This window comes from Diaporthe amygdali (assembly GCF_026229845.1).
Source record: "Diaporthe amygdali strain CAA958 chromosome Unknown NODE_54_length_279735_cov_64_132730, whole genome shotgun sequence".
NCBI lineage: Eukaryota > Fungi > Ascomycota > Sordariomycetes > Diaporthales > Diaporthaceae > Diaporthe > Diaporthe amygdali.
The window spans coordinates 72328-96401 of NW_026517074.1; the positions used below are offsets into that span (position 1 = coordinate 72328).

A 24074-nucleotide genomic window follows, 5' to 3' on the forward strand; every position below is an offset into this window, starting at 1 on the left:
ACTCGTAAACAGCTCAAATCAATCTCGGCACCTAAGTGGTACAGAACTCGGAAGCCAGCACCATTAGACTCCGCCAATGGTATAGAGATTTGAGGAGGACTTTAATAATTGCGGATATCCCGGACGGGTAGTCCCGAGATCATGTCTGTATCAGTCACGACTGTGGCAGGTGGCAGGTGGAACTACCATCAGATATACCCGGTGTGCCCTGGCTAGTCCCTAGCGATTCTATATTCGACGTTCAGGAATTATCACAGATGTCAGCTGAGTCAAAGCTAGGTTACAAGTCTATTTGGCTGGATTTGTTCTGCATCTCCCAGCAGATGTTCATCCCCACAGACCCTGAAATCGCAAGGCAGGCCAATATCTTCAGGAGCCCTTGCAATGAATCGCCTCGCTGGCTGATATTGAGTCTTCAAATACTTAGGAAACAGGAGGTTGCTTTGCCTAGCGGTTGCCCGCTTGTGATCCACCTCCCGCGGGTTCTATTTTGACCTCTTCCTGCCAGCGATATTGTCGAGGGTCGAATCCAAAATCGCTTTCCTGCCCGCTATGCCATTTGAGGAGACCTGCAGGCTTTTCGATCTTGATTTTCTCAGTAGCGGCCCATACCTCAACCATCTCCTCGAATTTTTGAGGCTCGTCCTTCCTCCGTTCGTAGACACCTCTCGGGGTTCCCCGGTCCAGGCAGGGATGGTACATCGCCCAGGCTTGGCTAAAGTCGACCAGCTTACCACTGAGGTAGTTTCCCTCGTGTATGTCTCTGACCAAGATACCCAACTTGTGAAGATCCTCGAGATCGGCGTACATACGAGGGATCTGCGACGCAGTCCATGGCTCCAGAGACGGAACATACTCCTTGACGATGGCGCGCACGCGATAGTGCCGGTGATCCTCCCACCGCGTGAAGACACCACTGCAATCTAGCGGTTCCGGGTGTTCCTCCCAGTCCACATACTCCTCACCGAGGGCCTCGGTAACATGCTGCTCCTGAGCCTGTGTCAACAGAATGTAACCATGTGCGCGGATAGCTAGATCCTGGCGATCCTCTTGCTTTAGGCGCCCGTAAGCCCGGCATTCGCAATGGAATGGGTCAAGGTAATCGATATACTCCTGTGGTGTGAGTTCTGGGCGTCGTAAGGGGTCTAATTTGACGGGTAAAATGGCAGCCCCTGTAGTCACTTTCAGATATTCCCAATTCTGGAATGGAAACTATAGATGTAACACCGTAAATGGACGGAATTAGTCGTCATGTTCGTGCCAGAAAGACTTTGAGGGGCGGTGGGGGCGTGGTCATAGCACAGTGGACTTGACGATCTACCCGCCGTCCTTCATTACCGGGCGTTTGAATATGGTCTGGTACTCACGATCTTGAGAGCGTAGGTTTCCCCATCGATGCAGACTCTCCAGACCTTGGAATCCAGGTCCTTATCACTACCGAGGAAGTGTTCAAATTCAATGTCGGCCGTTGCTGTACCTCGAAAAGGCGCCAGCTGCGGTCCCGCGATTTGGGCAAGCGGCAATGGGCGAGTCGTGGGCGCCATGCTGTTTTGACGGATTAGGTGGAATGGTGAAAGGGCTGGAGCGGCATGAACTGATCCAGATTGGACATGAAAAGCTCAAGTGCTTGGATAAGATGGTCCGGGGCGGATTTAAGTAACGTAACTGGCACCCTGAACTCACCATTTTACCTCAGGGTGAGTGACATTTCCTGCTGTGGGGCAGGTCGGGTCACAAAGCGTGGGGTTCAACAAACAAAACCAGGTACCTGTATGTCTGCGTTGCTCAGTCAAGTGCTATCACGAGCCTCAATCAGGCCATGAACAATGTCAACCTGAACCCTGCCCGCGCTCAGGAAATTCCAACACACAGGCCAACACACAGGCCAGCGCCAAGGCTACCGGTGCGGCTAAGAAGCCAACACCACCTTCCACCAGCACGCAGGCCAGCACACAGGCCAACACCACCAGTGCGGCTAAGAAGACCACACCACCCTCCACCAGGCCCTCGTCCAGGTCTGGGGAAGCTTCTCCCACGTCGAAGTATATCATCGAGGGGACCAAGGGTCCCTCATTTGAGCTAAAATCCTCTGGCGGCAAGGTTTGGTTCCAGAAAGATGCGAGAGCGATCTCATTGCAGAAGGACACGAAGAAGGGCCAATACTATTACACTGTCGCCGACCCAAAGGACGCAAAGACGCTTCGACCTGTATATCTCAAGAAGGTCTAAATTGGATGTCACGATAATATTTGGGTTAGACTAGATGTAGTTAAAGACAGTTTGAGACAATTGCTATGTTTCTATCAATTTGCTTAATTTTGATCCCGCCCGGTCATTTTCTTTTAATCCTTCATGTTCTTAACTTGCTATTGGGCTACATTGATCATATATTATTTAACCGTTTACCTTGATTATAGTATGATGAAAGCTTCAGGGCATACTGTACTCTATAGATTCTGACACTCCTGATTCAGTTGGCCCTTCAACCAGTCTAATTTTGTAAGAGGCAAAGCTCTACATTATATTTCATGTCAAAGAAACGACTAATAAATTCGAAACCTCAAATTGAGAAAGCTCTGCAGACCGAGAGAATGCCAAAAAGCCTAAGTACCGCATTTGTTTATGCTTAGTTGTCCTTTCACGTCTAGGTCTCCGATAATGATGAAGCAGAATAGTCTGGCGTCCCATTGTATTTGTCAAGCATTCATGAAAGGTTGATTGAAATGTGACGAGTGCTGTTTTTAATGACTCGTATGTGCGGATTGGTCAAGGCAGAGACATTCATGTGAAGAGAATTTGCTGAGCTGATGGTTGCAGTCTCGATAAGTGTAACTAACATCATGATGACTCTCAGCGCCTAAAAGTAAGATTATTTTCTGCGAATGATTACCAGCAGCATATTCAGCCATTCCATCTCATCAGCGCTTGATTATAAAACAGCTTGAGTTGGACGAAAACAATCCAACCCTCTCATGTCGAACTGTCCAGGATGCACCTACGTTCCCCGGCAGGCAGAGAACACTTGACAGTAGATTTGAAGAGCCGAGGCATGAGTGGTGGATGGTTTTATCTGAGAATATAACAGGTAATTATCAGACCATGAGTATCTTTCTGCCGACCAAGATCCTGGATATCGTAGAATACAACATCTTTCTCAATTGGAGCCTCCTATTTAAGAAGACCGCCGCTCTTATTTCAGAGCGACCTGGTGAGGCTATTCTTTTCTCTTTGCCTGCATTGCCCACCCAGTACCAGTCAACACACAGGGGCTATCCGTACAAAAGCCGTATTCCAGTATCGGATTGCATCGCTTCCAAATGCCATAACTACCTCAGGCATGAATATGATGGCACGGAACAATCGAACGTATTGTTATACTTTCCAAACCCCCTATGAAATTACGCCAGCCTTAAGTGTAACCCCGGTATAGCAGCGCGAACTAAATTAGGCATAAGAGATATGGGCAGCTGGTAACCGCTGACTATGTTTAGCCGGATGGATGCTATAAAGCGGAAATAGTCTTAGTGCGTATAAAGGCGCTCAGCTTACTACTGCGGTACTGATTCCTTAGTTAGGGCTATAGTACGCACGACTGTGTCATTACTGTCTGGTAGTTGGGAAAGGTACTGCGAGGCTTACCGATCAGGTACTGCTCTGGACCTACGAGGCTGCGAGTGCGGCGCGGCAGACGTGGCCAATCACAAAAGCAGCAGCGCAGACCACGTCACTGGTATTATAAGACACGAGTGTCCTAAAAAGTCAATCAGGATTTTGTCAGTGGAATCGTGGCTAAAGTGCGCATAAACGCGTCTCTAAGCAATACTTTCGCTTGACATAACACCTGCAGCTGTATCTACAAGGACCAAAGGCCAGGGAATCCAAAATTCGACAACGTCGAAATGTAGCAGGTCAAAGAAACCGTTGTTGGCCGCTTCCGGTAGGCCGTGCATCTGTACTGTCCCTTCGGTCATCACACAGGGTTTGTGTGGAACGTTCTTCATATGCTTTGTTCACGAAACGATACTAGTGATCATAAGACAGTCTCTCCACATCCTAAACACATAGATTTCGGTCATAGACACCATTTTGCAGGTATTTTGGCATTCCATCCATACCATCATGTCCGCGCCTGGCCAATCGGCAGCCAACAACGAAGGCGGCGTTTTATCTGGGTCGTCGAGCGATGTCTCCTTGAATAGCATCCTGAATGCTTCTACGGACGATCAATGCACTGACTACTCAGACGTGTTTCCTGGGCTGTGGACACAAGATGATCAGGAAGCCCTTAAAGAGCTGGGTTGGGAGCCGAGATCATACGATGAGCGAACTACATGGCAAAGCTATGTGCCGTATTGGTCACACCCGCAATGGGACCCAGAAATTGAGATCAAATCCAGAGGAAGCCTTGCAAGGGCTTCCAGAGGTGAATCACGAGCCATCATGAGGCCTATGATACTTCCAGGTGACAGTGACATACCTCGAACAAGATATACTCGGTACGTCCACTATCATCTTTGAGCATGAAGACAAGAAGGGGTTGCCTGAAGACTAAGTAAGTTGACGACATATAGGCGATTTGGGATAAACCCAACTGTGCCCAAAAATGCGAATGATGAGTGGCGATCGGGTTTAACACCAACAATTAGCGCTCCTGATGGAGCGGCGAGGCGGTGGACGCAAGAAGAGTCCATTCAGTCTTACTGGTTCCGCGGGTTCACGACTCAGGAGGTGTGTTGGCATAGTATTCTGTGCGACCAGACTATTTTCCACTCTCACTGTTGGGTTTTTGAGATAGACTTCCAATGGCTACTAACATACTAATCCAAGATACTTGAGTCCGGTGCTTATGCTCCAGACCTCGACATATCGCCGTCAGACCTTCCAGCATCCTGTCTTCACCCGTGAGTACCAAACCCCAGCAAAACAGCTGCCAGTAATGCTAAATTCGAACAGGCTGTTTAGTCGAGAAAGATGGGTACAGCCACCTAATGATCCAGGACCACAATCGGGAGGGACCAAACTTAAGAACTACAACTTGAGGTATAATCTCAGTGGAATAGAGGGCAAATACGATGCAGCAGTAAGGAATCCGAAAGTTGGAGAGGCTTTATAAATGCTGAATCAAGAACCAGCGCAATGATCAAGTATGGCAGGCGTTGGAACCCTCTCTCCGACTAGCCTCACAAGTGATACATTCAGACCACCCGGCCTGGATCATGTTCTTGCGAGGCATCTACCATATGCGCCCAGTATCGCAATCAGCGGACGGGCGCACCGACGCAGAGAAGCAACATACAGACTACCGCCCATACCGCGCTTTATGGCTTGATATCGATGAGTCACAGATGTACGATCAAGCCAGGGCATTATATCGTCGAAATTTCGACGCTGGCAGAGCCACTATGGGAGTCCTAGATACGAGTACGCATTCCCTTCAACTCTGATTGAATCTCCTGTCCATTGCTAACGACGTCGCGAAATCAGGTCTACAGTTTTCGATCGCCGAAATCGAACCTGAGAGCAACGCTCAGACGACAATCACCCGAGACGGCCACATCCATGTTATTCTTAGTGCGAACCGCATTTGGCCCCTTCTTGTGGATGAGTATTCCGAGAGCGAAAAAGTTGCTTACCATGTGAGGAACGCCATGACGATACTTCATGAGTTGGCTGTAGGTGACTCCTTGTCTCAACTTCCGTTGCTATCACTGATACTTCGGTTCTAGCATGCCTGTAGTTGTGAGTCATACAATCGCCCCACTGATATTTCCTCATGGGAGTCTCACATCACATATTCGCTAGCCTGGCGTGGAAAACATTAATATGTGATATTCGAGTACTCCAAAACTCATGTTCCGACTTCTCCGTTCGTCCAAGCCTGCGCAATGTCTGACTTGTTTCTCCTACTGCAGGGGCTCACTATGGAATGATGACGATCCCTGATGTTCTCTTGACCAATATGCCCGGGGTGGTGTACGATCAGCAGACACGCACACATCTGCTCGCACTGCGACGTGAGGCGACGGGCATGGGTGACAGGAACTACAACGGTCGTCAATATTTGTGAGTCGGTCCAGTGGGTTTGCAATTATTCAGAAAGCTTGACACGAATCCCGTTCTATTCGGTAGACAAGACTATTAGATATTCGTTCTTTGTGACACAGATGCTTACCAAAGCTGGTTAGCTTCCAGGACGAGGTTCAGATGGAAGAAGGAAGGGCTTTCGAGAACCAGGTAACAGCGCCTGTTCGAAATGTATCCTACATGCTAATATTGATCTTTAGCTCTGGGGGACGTACACCGAAATGCTCCCAGTATCAATGAACCCCTCCTCATTTAAACCAGTTCTTATTGCCAGGGACTGGCCTTATTCACATCCCGAAGCACACCATCAAAATTCAGAATCTGTTGACAGGGGTGTTTATCGTCAATGGACCAAGCAACCATACACTACATATTTACTGTTCCCGAAGGCTCCGGTATATGAGCTCCTCGCGCCATTACCACTTTCGAATTATGCTCATCTTTTGCAATCATCGTGGTGGGAAACCACCTTCCAAAAATTCGGTCACGAGGCATTGAAAATTGCGTCAAACCAAGACAACCAGCCTAATCCCATCCAAGCCGCGATATACAGTCGTTTCAATAGCTTCAAGCCCATACTTAGTAGGTCAAAATTACAGACCGCCATCCTCCACAGATTAGATGGTCTGTAGTTGTGTTAGATGAGCGATGGAATACTGACGATTCTCCTGCACCAAGTGCCGCTAGTTGGAAATGAAGTAGTGTTTACTTTTCTTGCCCAGACCGCACCACTAATACTAGAACGCCACAAGCAGATGCTGATTTTGACTTGGCTTCAAAAATTAACCATGGATAAAGCAGGGGGAAAGATCATGAGACTGAGACTACATCACGAGAGGCAAACGTGGGACCGAAAATATACAAGCATTCGATCTTTGTGTCAGAATTCTGTCCAAGCCTTTGGGATAGTCGGCAACAGTCTTCGGAGTGTTCTATCAGACAATAATCCCGCGAGTGGTCCTGGTGTCACAGCCCAAATCCAGGCTCTATTACGAGGGGATCTCCTCGAACTCTACAGACGCTTGGACTACGAGGCTCGATATACGCAATCTATAGTAGCAGAATACTTTCTCAAAAATTCAGACGATCCCATGCTGAATCGCAGATCCCTAGACATGCTACTAGGAATGCTTCGAACCGCTTGCGACGAGGTACGTGTCGTCCTGGAAAGATTGACAGAGATGCGGCAAAGCCTGGAAACGGACCCTCTTTCGCGCTTTGCAGACATTGTGCAAGAGTGCCAGGCCACACACTCCCGGATCAACTCCGCGTTCGATGCCATCAGTGGGGTGGTCATGATGCTGCACGGTAACACGTCGCTGGATAGGTCCGGGCCCAACGGCCGTGGGCCACTCGCGTCAGTTCCAATTGCTAGGCGCGACATGCAAGAAAGTAGGAGTTTGGAGAAAGCAGCTTTGGCAGAGTTAAGACTCATTGGCGACCCGAGAATCAGGAGACTCTTGAGGACGTGGTTCAACATTCTGTTATTCAATGATGATATCCGGGAAGACGATGTCGACGGGACAGACGTGGTCGATGGGCAGTCGTTAGATGATTTGAAACGAGCCAGGGATCGAGAAACAGGCGTTGCAATGGCGATCATATATCTCGATCGACTGGACCAGTTAGATGCGAACAGGGCCAGTGGGCTGGGCCCCACAGCAGAAGACTTTCATATCAATGCTGAACTGCAGGACGCGATGGCCAGGCATCAGGATGATACTGGAATTGCAGATTTATTTTCGGAACGTTTTACTTTAGAAGAACAAGATCGGCTCAGCCGGAGGCCAACTTCTGGTGGGTAGACATAGCTCCAGAGAAGAGTACAGCAAAGAATTTCTTTTTCACACACGCACTACAGAAGCATGCCAATAAGGAAAGAAAGTGTTCACTAGTTTGATTGTCGTGAAGTAACTCATCCTCAGTACAGCATAACTTGGAAGTCCAGTGAAAAGGACTCCAAGTAAATGTCTCGATGTACTCAACGTACAAAATGGCACTTTCTACGGATGAGCCACCAGGTGGCAATTCATATATACACATTCCATGCACTATGCAAAGTGCAGACACATATCAATCTGGGTGACTACTTCTCTGCAATATCAGAATCACCGTGGAGTGCGATCCATGAGGACCCAACAGGATTATATGCACCCTCATTTGTACAAGAAGAACGGTGGCCAACTTCATCGCAAAGCAGAGCCTTAGGCTCATGGTTCCATGCTTTGCTACCGAGCTTCCTGCTTTCCAAATTGAAACATATACCTGTCTAGACGAGCGAATGTATCTGGAAACATGGACACCCTTCATGCAGCCTTTGATGATGCATGATTTCTGGCCCGTTCGTGCCTAGTGCTGGGAACAGAGCACTACTGCTTGGGTTAGCGTGGGGGTATCTTGCAGTCACCGACAACGCTAACTGATTGCTATTTCGAAGAGGTAGCTTTTAAGGCCGGATTGAGACACTTAGGGGCGGTTATGAAGAGCCTCGAATTCGCTGCATTGCAACGAACCAGTCGATATTGATTGATTGAATGTACAGGATCCGTTGGGTAAGGAGGTGAAAGATTGGGCCGTTTCGCTCAGGTTGGAAGGCCAAAATGTGGAAGAAGCCGTGGCACTGGAGCTCTGCAATACCTGCCCATATTGTGCGAATGTCGTCTTGAGAGGCTGGCCTGACGCTGCCTAGCAAGGCGAGAACTTCGGAAATTACGGATGTGACACCTAAAGGTTACCTTGCCATTCTCTGTTCCTGAAGCCGACAACATCTGCACGCGCGATCACAATGAATCACCAATACGGGAACACGTCCTGCGGGGTAGACATCAATAGGTTAGGTGTCTGCCCGCCAAGCATCACGACATTGATTATACAGATGGCGATCCTCACCATTGTATAGTCTCCTTCCAATATCCCGCGCTATCTACAGGAAATTGTCACCGGTCTCTGCATCGGTATCCAGATAGCCCAGCGCCAACTCAAATGATTTGAGCTTTGATGCCGGCTCGCAAGTAAGGCGAGCGAGCACGCATGGGCCAGTGGCTGAAGGTATAAAGTACCTCCTTAGACATGTAAGGAACTTGCTCCAGGAAAGAAGCTTGAGCTATTTGACGGTAACTCAAGATGAAGTTCAGCTCCCTGTTTCTCCTCAGCGCTGTTGCTGTTGCTGCTCCCGATCTCAGCAAGCGGGAGCAGTTCTCCAAGGGACAGCCCATAGACGACAAAGGCAAAGGTGCTCCCATTCTTGGTATGTTCCCTGCTAACTCACAAATCGCGTCATGTGACTAAGGTTCTACTAGGTGGGACCAACAAACAAATCGACTTGCAAAACCCTGACAATCTCGGTGCGCAGAGTACAGACAACGGCGTAGTCCCAAACCTCAAATGGAGCTTCTCAGACTCCAAGACCAGAATTCTTGCCGGGGGTTGGGTCCGTGAACAAGTCATTACAGACTTACCAGCTAGCCATGATATCGCTGCAGCTCAGCAGCACTTGAAGAAGGGGGCGATTCGCGAGCTGCATTGGCACCGTGTGGTAAGAATGGCAACAGTCCAATGTTGTTTCGAAAGCACTTGCTGATTTATAAAGGCCGAATGGGGATTTGTATATGCCGGAAAGATCATCGTTTCTGCTGTGGACGAGAACGGCCAGTATCAGGTTGATACACTTGACGTCGGTGACATCTGGTATTTCCCCAAGGGAGCCGCGCATACTGTTCAAGGATTGGAGGATGAAAATGAATTTCTCCTGGTCTTTGACGACGGGAATTTTGACGCTGTCGGGTAAGTATGTTATCTGAATGAACAAAAGGGCTTCTGCTTACTTGCCCAGAACCACCTTTAATGTCGATGATTGGATCTCCCATACGCCCAAATCCGTCTTGGCCAAGAACTTCGGCCTTAATGAATCTGTATTCGACTCTGTCCCATCACCCAACCCTTACATCTTCAACTCCACTGTTAGCACGCGCAATGTGACGGGACCGGAGGGGGCATTGGTGGGGAACAGTTCATACGTCTACCACACATTCCAGCACCCTTCCGAGCCAGTGCCAGGGCAGGGAGGAGAACTGTGGATTATTGACTCACGGAATTTTCCCATCGCCACAACGATTGCTGCTACCTTTGTCAAGCTGGAGCCCCGGGGTCTCCGTGAGCTTCATTGGCATCCAAATGTGGGACAATCCCGAATTCCCGTGCGAGCATTCAAAGACTAACATCACACAAAGGCCGAGGAATGGCTGTATTTCCATAGCGGTAAAGCACGTGCCACGGTCTTCATCGGCAGTGCTGCGGCTCGCACATTTGACTTTTCGGCTGGGGACACTGGCGTCTTCCCAGATAATAGCGGTGAGCATTCCATATTTCGACTGCAAATATCATGCAGAATTGCTAATACAGATGGGTCAAGGTCATTATATTGAAAACACTTCAGATACAGAAGACTTGGTGTGGATTGAAATTTACAAGAGTGACCGCGTGGCCGACATTTCACTGACGCAATGGCTCGCGCTGACACCCGCGGACATCGTCGCGAGCACTCTGAAGATTCCGGTTGATGTGGCTGCTAGCTTGAAGAAGGAGAAGCAGATTCTGATCAAAGCTACTTAATTTGCTATTGTTTGCATGCGTCTGGAGATTTCAGCTTACCTCGAGCCATGGCAAACCATTTATTCTTTCACTTTCTCAGCCCTTTACGTGTCGATTTTGTTGACATATTACTCAAAGCGGATGGCATATATCATCATGATCCACCCAGCACGCATACACCACTCACCATAAGTTAACTAATAACAATTTACCTTTTTTTTGTCCAATAAAATGAGTTGAATATGCATGGGCACCTTTTATTCAAATAAAATCACGCGGTCCAGGGAGCAGTCAGACGGTGGCATGGATATGTATTCTGCTTTGACTTACTAATTCAGACAGAGCCAAGCATCACCTGTATGCTTGGACAAATTGCTTGTCCTTTTCGCTGGCTCTGGTCAATTCGCGAATTTGGATTACTCACCAGGCACTTCCTTCAAAAGAATCCTGCCTCGCAATCATGCTACTTCAGAGAAAAGTTGTTGATGTCGCATGTTCCTGTAAAACCGAATGCGGTTGCCTCGAAACGGAGGCGCCGCACAGCAAACTTGACTTCAAGAGCCAGGATTTCGCTCTCCATATCTGCGAGTCTACCCTTGAGTTCTTCCAGCTCTTCGCGGATCGCAAACTCGCGACAGTGATCCTCTAGGACGCGTTCACAGACATGGTGGGCATCGCACCTCCAACCTGTTTTCAGATGACTGTAAGCGGCCTTGGTATCAAAGAATTCCGACACAAGTTGTTCAAGGTATTCGGTCAGTTCTTCAATCTCTTCATCCATCTCCGAAACAGTTTGATGATGGGGTAGAAAAGTCTCGCGGCAATTTGTCGATGAGCCGATATGCTGGTCCAAAGACACAAGAGGAACCCAAACTTCATCCTCGACGACCGGCACTCTCTTTTCGTATGTGTGATATGAGGTGACTATTCCGCAATTTGGCTCAAAGGTTCCAGCCGCAGTACATTTCACAGTCCTCGACGTGAAATAGCAACAACCATGACCATCGGGGCAAACAAACCAGGTGGCTATCGTATTATGCTGCTTACAACACGGCTGCGGCATAGAGTAAGGATTGACCAGCTCAAGGTTCGTCTGAAGTCCCGCGTAGGCAATCGTCGGCCGAACATCGTGGGTCAAATGGTGCTCGTTGATTTTGTAACACATGTTTGCGGTTGATTTGTAGAATGGGCTTTCTGCCAGAATTGAAGAAAGAGAAGTAAAGTCGAAGAATCTTGCCGATCCACGGAATAAGATTCAAAGGTGATAGAAGTATGTTGAGATTGTTGGATGTGACGAAAAGAAAAACACGATAATAAGATTCCAGCGATGATCTGGTGTTATATGTATAGAGGGTTTTGCCATTGGGCTCATCAGGGACCTTTGTTGACTCCTGGCAGTATGTTGTCTCGGCCATTGTGTGCGTGAGATCCTTTTCGATGATCAAAGCAGATTCTGGATGGAGACAAGGACTGTACAAAGAATCCCAAGACAAGGCCATTCACCTTCTTGATTGAAATCGCCGCTCATTGTTCTGGTACTTGGCACAATTTACCATTCTGCGTCTGAACTCCGCCCGAGCCCCCATCTTTGACGTGCCACTCCTCGCTCCCAACACTATGGCATTCAGAGTTAGCTATCAAAGCATTGTGGGAAAGTCTAACTCCGTGATCTGTCTGTAGAGCTATAGCCTAGTGGATGGTTTGAGGCAAGCCGTGCGACATGATGCCACTCGTCGTGAAGTAAATAGTGCCGAGAAGCTGCTTACCCGTGATGCACATAGAATAGATCCGTAGGATCCCATTTGTTTTTAATTTCTTTCAGGCGGGGGTAGTTTTCGCCCCAGAATGCGTCCTGCCAATTTGGTTCGCCCACATCGGCCTCATTGTTGTATGCCCCTCCAGCTGGAGTGGCGTCTCTTAAAGGACCCATGATAGCGTATGTCAGATTCTCGCCAGCAAGCTTGAGCTCCTCCGAATCGGCATCCGGGTCTACAGCCTTCACAATGATGAGTTGCCCTGCTTCGGTACGAAAGGCGGGATTGACCGAGTTGATGACGCCAACTGGGTTCAGAGGTGCTTGGTGATAGCCCAAGACAATCGTTGAACGATCCACAGTCTCCTTAAAAACTCGCAGTGTGCTCTCTCGGATGGTTTCGTTGTCCCAATTCTCAGCCGGGAGCAGTCTATTAGCCGTGAGGCCTGCGTAACTGCCAATGTTTTGGTCATACGTGGCAAATGTAGCTTGGTACGCCGGGTAGAAACTATCGAAATGATTTGTTGCGGCAGCGTGTGGGATCCCCAAGTCTGAAAGAGACTGGAAAAGTGGGCCTACGAGTATTTCGTACTCTTCTGTAGTCTGATTAGTCGCAAAGAATGGTGCCATTGTGAAAATGTAGTTGCCCAAGGCGTTGATGATCGAGAAGTAAGAATACGTTTTGGCTGTGTTGTAAATGGGGATTTGGTTCCAATAAGCAGCAACTCCCTTCCAGAAAGTCTCTACGGAAACGTTATTTGAGGTTGCAAAGCTGAACGTTGATATCGTTACGCCGACCTGGGGATGTGCTTTGAGAACTGCGGAGGTGACAATGCCAAAGGTACCGCCTCCGCCGCCGCTGATTACGATCAGCTTAGTACATGGTTGTTGGCATGATGGTGTTCTTACAGGAGTGCCCAGTAGAGGTCAGCATTGAGGTCAGGACTAGCTGTAACAAAAGTCCCAGCAGCAGTGACGACTTCGAGAGCAAGTACTTGGTCTGCCCCCATACCAAACAACTGCATGAGCGGCGAGTGGCCTCCGCCTTGAATGTAGCCTCCTACTACGCCCACTGTCTACCGACCAGATAAGTAAGCAAATATAGAAATAAATCGCCAGGCCATTTCCCATCTTCACTTACCGGGCATATACCGGCAAGAGTTGTGACGCCATGTGTCTCCGCTGCTTCGTAGAGCTCAAAGCCTTGAACGCCAGCTCCAAGCTTAAAGGCAGGTCCTGTGTAGCCTCGACTATGATACTTTGAAATAAAGCGTATGTCTTTGAGATTATGTGTCCAGATGCTGAGTGCGCCATACCCGGTAGATCGACCATTGTAATCATGGCCAGTGTTTTTCACCACAAGACGTAGATTTAGAGAGCGGGCAAAGTTTACCGACAATTGGATCTGCGCAACGTTGCTGATATTGACAGAGTACAATGAGTAGCCTCCTTGTGTACAGTTCGACAGTAAGGTCGGGTCAGTTCCGGGCAGACAGGTTTTACCCTCATATATGGGCCACATCACCGACCCGGGATCGTTGTAACTGTTGGTCAATCAGCCAATGCAGTGTCTCATCGTGGTTTATCGTCCATACTGAGTGCTCTCCTCTACCCAGCCTTCCGTAACTGATGCACATAGCGATGCATCATAGTTGTGATACACCGAGTCCCTGTAGCAAGGCGACCCTATTGGGGTGATCAGAGACAATGCACCTCCTAAAAAGCTATCGAAAGCCTCCCATAAGTCCGCGGATGGCCATAAGGCGTCGCCAGGGTATGTCTTGCAGGCTTGTGCGCTTTCAGAAAGCTTTTTGTGATTGGTGCTACAGTTGCCAAACGCGAAGAGCGATGCATACTGCGCAAAATATTCGTCATCCATAAGATCTACAAGAATCGACTCCGTCAGCTGAAAAGCTTCATTGGCAAAGAGCTCGGCCCCGGCGGCCGACTCCTTGGACATATGAGTAGCACCAAGTCCGATGTGGCTGTTCAGTCGAGCGTCAGCATGAATACTGAGGAGCAATAAGACGATATGGCCGACGCCGAGCGAAACGATATTAGGGGCCATGTTGGAGTGAAGGCTGAAAGCATTTCTAGATTTCGGGCTACCACATAGCTCAAAGCATCTCTTTCTAGTGTCATTGATCAAAACTAGGTGTGCAAAGTCCCCTCAAAAGTCGTGGAAGTAGGAGGAACGTGATTTCTTTCCGCCAAGATCACTAGCACCTGCAGCACGCATTGAAAGTCCGAGTGAGCCATTAGCAGCTGCATTCTTTCGGGCACAAATTCACATTTGTGGTATTGTAATCTGCAGGCTGATGGACACGGCCGGCAGAATATGAAAGCTGCTACGGAGCACTTGAAGCGCATTTTGCCTGAATGCCCTTGGGAAAACTCTGTCGGCCAATTTCGATCGTGAACGAGCTACAACCTGCAGCTCGCATTAGAAGCCACGGAACTCCCAATTGACTAGGCCGTTCAATACTTCGCAAAAGAATCTTTAGAAACGCCATGTCTAAGCCATCAAATAAGCTCTCTACCACCTCCTGTCTACGCCATCAAAGGCGAATTGTCTGGCGTTAAAAAAAACACACAAGACTCTTCGTTATGTTTCTCAATGTTCGATGTCCTTGTCGACATGCTTCACTGCGAGAACACCTCAGGCTGCGCCATGAATCGTTTGTCTCAGCTGAACCTTGACGCAATACAACTGTAATGTATAATCTAAGATTGAACATGGAGGAAAGGTGCTTTCTGCTGCCGTTTCATGGTCTGCAATTTGGGATACGATTCGTAAAGATGACGAGACAAATACGTGACAAGCTAGCATCGGTAGCTGATAGTATGTGGAATGAGACCTAAGTATACCGTGCGGCTTGAAGTCTCAATGAGAACAATGCATTTGAGACCACTCAAGTCGGCCCACGACTACTACTGACGGAGGTCCATGATATTGAGATTGGAAGTTTTCTTCATTATTTTGAGACCCATGTTATTTATATTTGGTTGGTTTGCGGATTCCTTATTCGTCGTTTCCAAACACGTCTGGGATGAATCCGGATGACTTAGGACCGATCTAGGCGCAGATCCGGCAGACCAAAGTCTGAGCTGCTACTAAATTAAAAAGGTCCGAGTTTAAGACATCAAAGCCGTCATACCAACGGGGAGTCAATTTGGTATGACCCTATAGTAGTGACGATACGCCGTTTGCCCACCTCGTCTCTTATAAAGCACAAGTAGCCCAATCTTGAAGTCGATCTGGTACTCGAAGCTGGTGTCACAGTTCTATACATCGCTTTGAAATCCCTTCCATTGCATCTGTCGCCTCTCCAATCGTTGAAGTCGGCCAGATGCCTACGACCCTCAACACATATGAGCAGATCTACGCCCTGTCCACCGCCTCTAATGGCGCCGGGGGTCTTAATGGCACGCAAACTAAGCTCCAACAGTCGCTCCAAACCGCTTTCGCCGAGACAGTTAGTCCAGGCTCGGCATTGAGTTCATGGACGATTGAATGGGGTCCCCGGGTCTGGAAGGTCAACCCAGATGACACCACTACAGGACCTGACAATGTCTGGTTCGCTGCCGTCTGTCCCCAGCTGGCTTTCGCTGATGGCAACTTCGACACATGCGTCGTCGCCATAGCTGGCACAGCAACTGCCGGCGAGTGTCTAAATTACGACTGGAAAACTGAAGACTTCGGCGTTAATCAGATCCAGGACTTCAATGAATGGGTGGATTCTTGGACGGCCACATCTAGCTCCAAACCAAGGCCTGTCGCAACCCGCCACAAGAGTTCGTCGGCGCTCTATTGTTCTGTCGGCACCGAGACGGGTGTCTACAACATCCTCAACAATACAGCATCAACTGGATATCCGGGTAGTGATGCAACCATTGTCGAGTTCCTCCAGAGCCTTACGTCCAACTACAGAATCATTTTCACCGGCCACAGCCTTGGCGGTGCCTTGTCACCAACTCTTGCACTCGGCCTCAGTCTTGTCAAGTCTCGGTTATTGCCTAACAATCCTGAAATATTAACATTTCCAACCGCAGGTGCTAGCCCCGGTAATGCCAAATTCGCCGAGACTTATAACCATGCATTCAAGCCCAGGCTCGATGAGGGCGGCTACCAGGTATTCAACGGCGACTTGTTCAACACCTACGACATTGTCCCACAGACCTGGTGCACTAACAAGTCCATCTCTCCCGACCGTAATATCCACAACATCCAGTCCATTTATGGCACACTCCCAGTAATATTCGGTGCTGAGGTTGCTTTTGCCATTAGCTTAGGTGTCGAGAGAGCCGAGGCTTCAGAGATTACCTATGAGCCCATCCAGGGCCGCATTTTCACCGGCCCTCGCCCTACCTCCGTGCCCCAGAATAAAACTCAGCTCGTGATTGAGGCTATTAAGCAGCACACAACTGCCTACTACGACTATGTCGACCCGGCTGGGACCATTACGAACATCCACCGCAGTATCTACGCCCACGCATCTAAGCAAGAAGGTATCAACAAGCAGACTGTGGACCAAGTGGCGAACGCGTTCCCGGTGCTGCGCAAACTCAGGTCGGATGAGAGAGGTGCGGACCATAATGGCAGCGCTTTGTATCCTTATGACGAAATTTTCGGGCCAAAATGATTGTGTTGGACCTTGAGGTTACCCATAACGACTTGACTTTACAACCGCCTAAGACCAACAAACAATCAAGATAATCATTGATCCAGGGTCACAGGGTATGGTTTAGGCTTCATCAATATGATACATCTTTCCTCGCCTTGGCATGCCGCGTACTGTATCTGCACAAATGACCAGGGAAAGGTGCACAAATTAGTGGGATCCTTTCATAGGGGGACTTAAAGGGATGATGAACCTGTTTGGTGGGCCCGCCTTTCGTTATTAAAGAAGCTTTCCTCTACCTTCTTCCGTGGTACATGTAGAAGGATAAGGAGACGGTGCTCTGCAGTAGCTTAGTACCATTGGCCCACGTGCACGCTTCTCTGAACCTAAAATTCCATGCGTCGCTCACTCCATTTATACCGGAACATCCCCCCCCCCCCTCTTTTTTTTCGGGTTCAATGATTTTCTTTCTCTAATCCGCAAAAGGAGTAGATCTGAGGAGTTAAGCTTCCTCGCTTGGTGACTTCGGAACAATGCGACGTGCCCAGGCACATCGCATGCAGACAATTCATATACAACACAGTGAATGGGTCGAACACCATCTTAGTCAAATGATCGCGGCGACTGTTTCTTGAGTGTGCTTTCTGCCTTCATAGACACCGTGGTATCTCATTCGCTTGACAGTGTCATCACTCGTGGTAGTGGGTCTCGTTGCGCCCGAATTTCAGGAGCTGCATATGTGCTTTGAAGACCACTCCATTATGTACTTGGATACATGAACTGCAAGATAAGTTCGCGCATTTCCCGTTCTTAACTCGGCTCCGGGACTGAAGGTGTAGTGATGATTGTCAGCCTTTAATTTTGTGCTGCTTTGAAACAGCCAAGCCAGTACTTGCTGATCTACGTATGTGGTTGTGCCTTTCTCATGTAAATGTTGAGAGACGATGACATATTCTATGAAGATGGCGCCACGAGGGATCGCTGTCCTATGATTTTAATTTTCAAGGGCAAGATTCGTGTGTGTTGATCTTTCAGCTTGGTATCCACTGCCGCATGGCATGAGGCCGAAGGTTGATGACGATCGCGGCAATCCCGACCTGTCAGACTGCGCGTCCCGACCGTTGAGTTCTCGGCTAAGCTTTGGTATCCACTTCTCTCCTATGAACGCTGATCGGGCCATTTTAATCTTCCGTCTAGATAGTGTGCACCAGCTATGCGGGCTGATGAGTTTTGAGAATCAAAGTTCCGACTTCATCCATCGCTTGCTAGATTTGTACCAAGATCGGCATCGGGAGTACCGGGTCCACCACAGTCATTTGCACCCACCCTACACACTACCACTGGAAGGCTCTTCAAGGTGTGAGGACATTGGAATCTTCAGATCGTCGCCCGAATAGGGGAATTCGACATGGTTGCAAAGATCCACGAAGCTCAGGACGATGACAGCTGGGTCCAGCGACCTCAAGTTGCCGCGCGTGTGAACTCCACAGGTTCTACGAGTCCACCTCGACGTCGACGAGCCGGTGTTACCGCCGTGTTGATTTCCCATGGAGGACGAACAATACAAATAGAAGCTCTCGCCCATCGACCTCTCTAACTTTCCAACCAGCAGCATCACCGCAGTCCTCACACTCATTTACCAACCCAACTTAGCCACTCTTTTGCTAAAGACTACAGTCTTCCACAACTCAAATTACTCTCAGTAATATATCATCACCCTCCTACAATCAAAATGAAGACCTCTTTCGTCGCTCTCCTCACCATGGCCGCCAGCGCCTTCGCCAGCCCCGTCAACGTTCAGCGTGACACCGCTGTGCAGACCATCACTTTCGTGACTCTCACCGAGAGCGTCCGCACCTACACCGCCCAAATCAGTAAGGCTCTTCCTTCCCCACAATACTCCGAAGATCTAGAATAGCTTAACTGACAACGTATCCCTCAACTATAGACAAGACCCTGGAGACTGTTCCTGAGAACCCCACCGTCGCGGTTCAGACCAACGTCATCACCACCCTGACTCCCCAGATCGAGGGCATCACCGACCTCCTGGTCAAGGCCACCAAGGCCGCCACCAGCGAGGACTTCCTCACTGGCGTCACTGGCGACACCCTGTCCGCTGTTCTCTCCCTGGTCAACGAGATTGTCTACACCATCAAGGCTGTCATCTCCAAGCTCGGTCTTGGTAAGTTCTCACTGCATGACAAGCACTCCCACTTGAACACTGCTAACCCGCCTCTAGACGGTGTCCTTGCCCTCGTCCAGCCCCTGATCCTTGCTCTCGGTGGTCTTGTCCGCTCCCTGAACCTTGTCGTCGATGGTCTGCTTGTCATTGTCCAGGGCATCCTGAACACTGTCCTGAGCACTGTTGCCAACCTCCTGACCACCCTTCTCTAAGTGCACAATAACAAAAGGGTAGCGAGGGCGTAGTGGAAAATTGAGCGAGTTGAAGTAGGGGGATGTTTGATACCTTCTTTATTACAATAACCCGCGGGACCTCAAAGTTCCACGGGCGTGTAATTATTAATGCAAAAATTACTGAGTTGTCAGCCATTGCTTTCTCCCAACGTATGATTACAGCTGTTTCGTACACGGTATTATGCCAAATGCGCAAAGAAAGAGAATTAAGCCCAGCCGTGACAAAAGTTATCCTTCACTGCACCTTCCCAACACCAGAAGCCTCCGCGACGTCTCGCCTACCCATGGAGAATGGGCTCTGGAAGCTAACGTACTTGACCAGTCTACTGACTTCCCTCCCCCGGTGGCCTTCGCACTCCCTGCAGCCCATCCTCGCCATCTCCAGCCCGACGACGCCGTCCATGTTGCCCTTCATGCCATTAGCAGTGGCACCGAGACCGGTCCAGCTGAGCCTCTTGGTCCTCCTCTCGGAACTGTTGGAGTTGTTCTGGTTTGCCATGGCAGCGAACTCGCGCTTCTCAGCCGTGTCGCGGTCGATGGTCATCATACAGTCCAGAATGCTGCTGCACGGCCTGGAGGCCATGTTGCCAGACGTGTCGTGTTGTTGAGGGAATAGGCAGGACATGTAATCCATCATGGACATCATCGGGCGCGATGGCATCTTCCTGGTGGCCATTTCTCCACCGTGGTGCGCGGCACCGGGGCAATGCATCAGAAACACACCGCCGCAGAAGCGCCCCTCGAGGTCCTCACGGACGCTGCGCAGGACCCCCATTTTGGCGAGCGGGTCGTTGGCAAATGCGAAATGCTCAATGTGGGGCTCGCGGGTCTCTGCCACGCCGGCGGCATGCATCTGCTGCTGTCCGGCCAGCTTCTTGGACTCCGCTACAGCGGAGGCGGCGGTGCCGCCGAGCGGGGTGACGAACTCGGTCGCTGCGGCGCCGAACGTGTAGATCTCCAGCTTCGACATCTTGTCGATGGAGATGTCGGCGTATAGCTGGCGGAGGACCTGCGAGGCACAGACGGCGCCGCTATTGTGGGCGAGGACCACTGTCCTCGACACGCCGCGGTCGAGCAGAGAGGCGCGAATTTGTGCGTACATGGAGTTAGTCATGGGTGAAGGCATCATGGTGCCCAGAGAGCGCTGCAGGAGTAAAGCGATGAAGTCTAATGGCAGACCGTACGTGGGCGCGCAAATGCTCATGATGGTCCTGTTGAAGAGTTTGGACAGCATTGGCAATGTTGAGTGAGCCATGGTCCGGGAGCTATTTTCATACAATGTGAGCGGTGATCTTCGAACGCTTTTTGGACGAGTCTCACCTCATTCCCATGCCCCCAACAAAGAACCAACGCTCATCCTCCAAGTCCTGGCCCATCATCCAATCCCCAGCCACAGTCGACCGAATCATGTGGCCGCCGGATCGGCGGCCGTTCAGCATCCAGACCATACCCATAATCACAGACATGCAGCAACCCATCCAGGCTGCGAACAATACACCGGGAAGGCATGCCCAGAGCGGAATAGTCCAGGTCAGGACACATATCTCAACCATGGCAAGACAAATGTGCTGGGCCATCTCGACCATTTCCATCCTGGACATTGAGCTCCATCGATGAGGCGCGGCGGCCCGGAGCATATCTGGGAGCAAAGCGAAAGCGTGGGACATGTCACTACGCATCCGCTCCATGGCCGAGCGCCGCGGATTGGGAAGCGTGCCACATGCTCCATCGATAAGAGAAGGAATGAAAGTGACAGCAAGAGGCATCTGCCCCGGACCTAAGTTGTGCACGCCATTGGTGAGCTTAGAATAACCACTCCGAGGTGAGGCATTCGGAGAGTCGAGGGGTGAAATCCAGGGCATTGCTTGGACCGACGAAAACGACGACGACGAACTGAGAACGAGTGACTCGGGTTAGTTAGAGCAGATCAAACCTGGTAGTTGAGCGCAACCCTTGACAGGAGAAGGTCGCGGGTGACCATCGGTTCGTGTGACGATGAGGCGTTCAATTTATGGTCCCCCTGGACACTGTTTTCGCTGTTCCTGGCATTCCAGTCAAAATCCAAGTTTGTTTCCCGACATTCCTCGACCGCCACTTTCCGTGGGGTTTTTTTGGCTGGGTGATTATCTCAACCGTATCGGTCGTACCATTGATTGGTCTTGTCTCACAGTCTCATGGTCTTTAAGAATTCTATATAATTGACTAGATCATAAAGAATACCCACACCTTTCATTTCCGCGGATTTTCCAATCAAGGGAAGCCTTATCAGGTAGACCGAGGCACAACGGGCCATTCGTTTGTTTCGGGCAAGTTCATTTGCTCTCCTTGACCGGATCCGAGTGCGGTGGCAAGCCAGCCCACATGCAGGAACTGGAAGGAATGGAGCTGCAACGTGTTTCCTCCTAAGCAGCGAACAACTCCTATGGTTTTATCAATTCCCAACAACGTATCGCAACCTCAGCTGACTCAAAGCATCTTAGATAGATTGGAAGACATGGATGGATGATACTATGCCATCGATACTAATCATGACAGAGGACAGTAATATGTAGCTCGTTAGAACTTGATCGAGTGCGAAACTGATTTCAGACTCATCGTCTACTCAAATTTGGCTTCTATGATAATTTTCATGATGCGCACTTAGCCATGTATTGATATATTGGACTCCGGACCACGTTCTAAGTTTCTGTCCTTGATTTGTGGGAAATGCTGACTGGCACGTTGCGCCCATTGCAAGGCAAGAGAGAAGTATAAATTCCCTTTCAACGACATGGCCATTTGTCCAATACTTCTATCGTAAATTCTTTATTATCCAATTGCAGAATTTGTCGTTTGTTGGGTTGGGAAAACTGCCCAAGGATCACTGGCCTCTGTGCGTGTTTAATAGCTAGGAAGCTTTGATTATGCTCACTCGCACACGGAATTGAATGAGCAATGGATATCACCATATGGTGTAAATAGACGTATGGACAAGTGCTTTAAACATGAAAATTGAGGTTGACTTGGGGTAAATCAGTTGTACCAGGTTCGAGCCTAGCTCTCTGGACCGACAGTATGGCGATTACGTGTCTGCAGCGATTATCTTTAGGGTATCAGAGGCTTTGCGCATTCAGAAGCACAAACGGTAAATTTAGGTATGCTCGTTCGACAGGTGACTGATGTGTTCGGCCTCAGCATGTAGTGCATGCAGGTGTCCGATCGTCTAGGTGGCCTACAGCCCCTTCACATGGGTCGCACATGAAGGTCACTCACCAGCTAATCAGCAGAGTCCAGCTGTCGTCTGTCACATGTGATTGATATCTTCATTAAGACATACAGACGTGGGACTTAATTTAGATCTGCACCTGTTTACCCTTTCACGCCTTTCTTCTGTGAGACATTCTCTCGTGATCGACCGATATGACAGCGCACTAGTAGCCTGGCCACACCTGGACTGGCTGGATTGGCAGAGGGTTGCAGGGAAGACTCAAGGAGCTTGCCACTTTCAAGATCACTGGATTGGGTGCTCTGCCTCGGTGGTAGGTGACCCGATGAGATGGGCCTGGCGGACGCGTCGATGCATGGTCGTCACGTGCTGGCGGCCATGCTTCTTCTAGAGGAGGCATAACATCCCACGATGCACGACACTATGACAACCTGCAGCAAGGGCACGCAGACAGAGGGAGGGGGTTGCAGAGTCTGAAACTTAGGCCCAGTGAGTCATGAGAATGCAGGATAAATTCGGCGACAGATGTTGCATGTGAGGGCGTAGCAGCGAGATCCTAGCCTCGGGTTTGCAGGTCACCCCATGTCACGGCAGATCGCCTCGAAGCGTGTGGGTTTTCCCGGGGCTGAGTGAGTTTGCGCAACAGGGGAATCCCTAAAATGGTGATTCCGAGAAACGGGAATCTGGATTGAAAGTACTGTATCTACGATGGACCGGTACAGGACTGTGTATGCACCGACCCCTCTTCTTTCCGAAATCGCCCTCAAGAAGAAGACACGTGAGACGAAGTCGCAGGCGTCTGAAAACACCACGATCTCAGGCAGACCTGCCAAGACGCGTGCTCGCGAATGGGACATCGTGACTCCCAATAGTCATGCACATCATTGCCCGAGAGACATTAGAGGCCTAGTTTGGTCTTAACTGAGATAGGCTACCAATCCTGGCGCTTGCTAGGCGGCAGTAGTAAGCGAGCGATGGCGTGGGTGTGAAGCAGAGTCGGGAGGGTGGTGGGTGGGTGGGGGACCTAAGAGAAGGGTCCAGCCAGCGAGCCAACAAGCACAGTTCGAAAGGTGTTTGTGTTCCTCAGCTGGCCCTCTGGCTGGCTGGCCGGCTCAGGACTCTGAAGTGGGGGGTGGCGACGAGTTTCAGGGACGGGACGCGATAGCCGCTGATTGGAACCAGCGCCTGTCAGCTCTCGACGCCATGGCAGCTTTCGAATGTAACCGTAACACACCTTGACACAACAGACTTCGCGCAGCTACGACGACATCTGGGGGCACACAGGCATGTGAAAGTCCATTCTCGGGAATAGGAGCACGATGAGACACACAGCAACATCGCTTCTCTTCCCCTCCTCCGGTCTTGTGCCGAAAGACACATGATCCGGGCTGTAGCCACCAGCTTG

The 24074-nt window shown here is 49.8% G+C and overlaps 8 protein-coding genes across 8 annotated transcripts; 5 read left to right on the plus strand and 3 right to left on the minus strand.

Moving 5' to 3' along the window:
* Positions 1–447: 447 nt before the first annotated feature.
* J7T55_001290 (uncharacterized protein) lies at positions 448–1544 on the minus strand (the record flags this gene model as incomplete). Its single annotated transcript, XM_053135347.1, has 2 exons — positions 448–1113; positions 1368–1544. The coding sequence occupies 2 exons, from the start codon at positions 1542–1544 to the stop codon at positions 448–450; spliced, it is 843 nt and encodes a 280-aa protein (XP_052986929.1).
* Positions 1545–1819: 275 nt separating this feature from the next.
* J7T55_001291 (uncharacterized protein) lies at positions 1820–2229 on the plus strand (the record flags this gene model as incomplete). Its single annotated transcript, XM_053135348.1, has 2 exons — positions 1820–1828; positions 1885–2229. The coding sequence occupies 2 exons, from the start codon at positions 1820–1822 to the stop codon at positions 2227–2229; spliced, it is 354 nt and encodes a 117-aa protein (XP_052986930.1).
* A 1890-nt stretch (positions 2230–4119) lies between these two features.
* On the plus strand, positions 4120–7889 carry J7T55_001292 (uncharacterized protein; the record flags this gene model as incomplete). The annotated part of the gene is made up of 10 exons (XM_053135349.1): positions 4120–4496; positions 4647–4728; positions 4856–4901; positions 5200–5421; positions 5485–5672; positions 5727–5739; positions 5913–6063; positions 6186–6234; positions 6285–6314; positions 6969–7889. The coding sequence occupies 10 exons, from the start codon at positions 4120–4122 to the stop codon at positions 7887–7889; spliced, it is 2079 nt and encodes a 692-aa protein (XP_052986931.1).
* Positions 7890–9207: 1318 nt separating this feature from the next.
* On the plus strand, positions 9208–10695 carry J7T55_001293 (oxalate decarboxylase; the record flags this gene model as incomplete). The annotated part of the gene is made up of 6 exons (XM_053135350.1): positions 9208–9331; positions 9384–9619; positions 9674–9867; positions 9917–10259; positions 10314–10434; positions 10496–10695. 6 exons carry the CDS (start codon positions 9208–9210, stop codon positions 10693–10695), a joined length of 1218 nt encoding a protein of 405 aa, XP_052986932.1.
* Positions 10696–11137: 442 nt separating this feature from the next.
* Positions 11138–14495, minus strand: J7T55_001294 (uncharacterized protein; the record flags this gene model as incomplete). The annotated part of the gene is made up of 6 exons (XM_053135351.1): positions 11138–11868; positions 12228–12289; positions 12441–13286; positions 13337–13446; positions 13569–13971; positions 14023–14495. The coding sequence occupies 6 exons, from the start codon at positions 14493–14495 to the stop codon at positions 11138–11140; spliced, it is 2625 nt and encodes an 874-aa protein (XP_052986933.1).
* A 1282-nt stretch (positions 14496–15777) lies between these two features.
* J7T55_001295 (uncharacterized protein) lies at positions 15778–17070 on the plus strand (the record flags this gene model as incomplete). The annotated part of the gene is made up of 1 exon (XM_053135352.1): positions 15778–17070. The coding sequence occupies one exon, from the start codon at positions 15778–15780 to the stop codon at positions 17068–17070; it is 1293 nt and encodes a 430-aa protein (XP_052986934.1).
* Positions 17071–18781: 1711 nt separating this feature from the next.
* Positions 18782–19443, plus strand: J7T55_001296 (uncharacterized protein; the record flags this gene model as incomplete). Its single annotated transcript, XM_053135353.1, has 3 exons — positions 18782–18923; positions 18998–19231; positions 19289–19443. The coding sequence occupies 3 exons, from the start codon at positions 18782–18784 to the stop codon at positions 19441–19443; spliced, it is 531 nt and encodes a 176-aa protein (XP_052986935.1).
* A 256-nt stretch (positions 19444–19699) lies between these two features.
* J7T55_001297 (uncharacterized protein) lies at positions 19700–21152 on the minus strand (the record flags this gene model as incomplete). The annotated part of the gene is made up of 2 exons (XM_053135354.1): positions 19700–20729; positions 20785–21152. 2 exons carry the CDS (start codon positions 21150–21152, stop codon positions 19700–19702), a joined length of 1398 nt encoding a protein of 465 aa, XP_052986936.1.
* Between the last annotated feature and the right edge of the window lie 2922 nt (positions 21153–24074).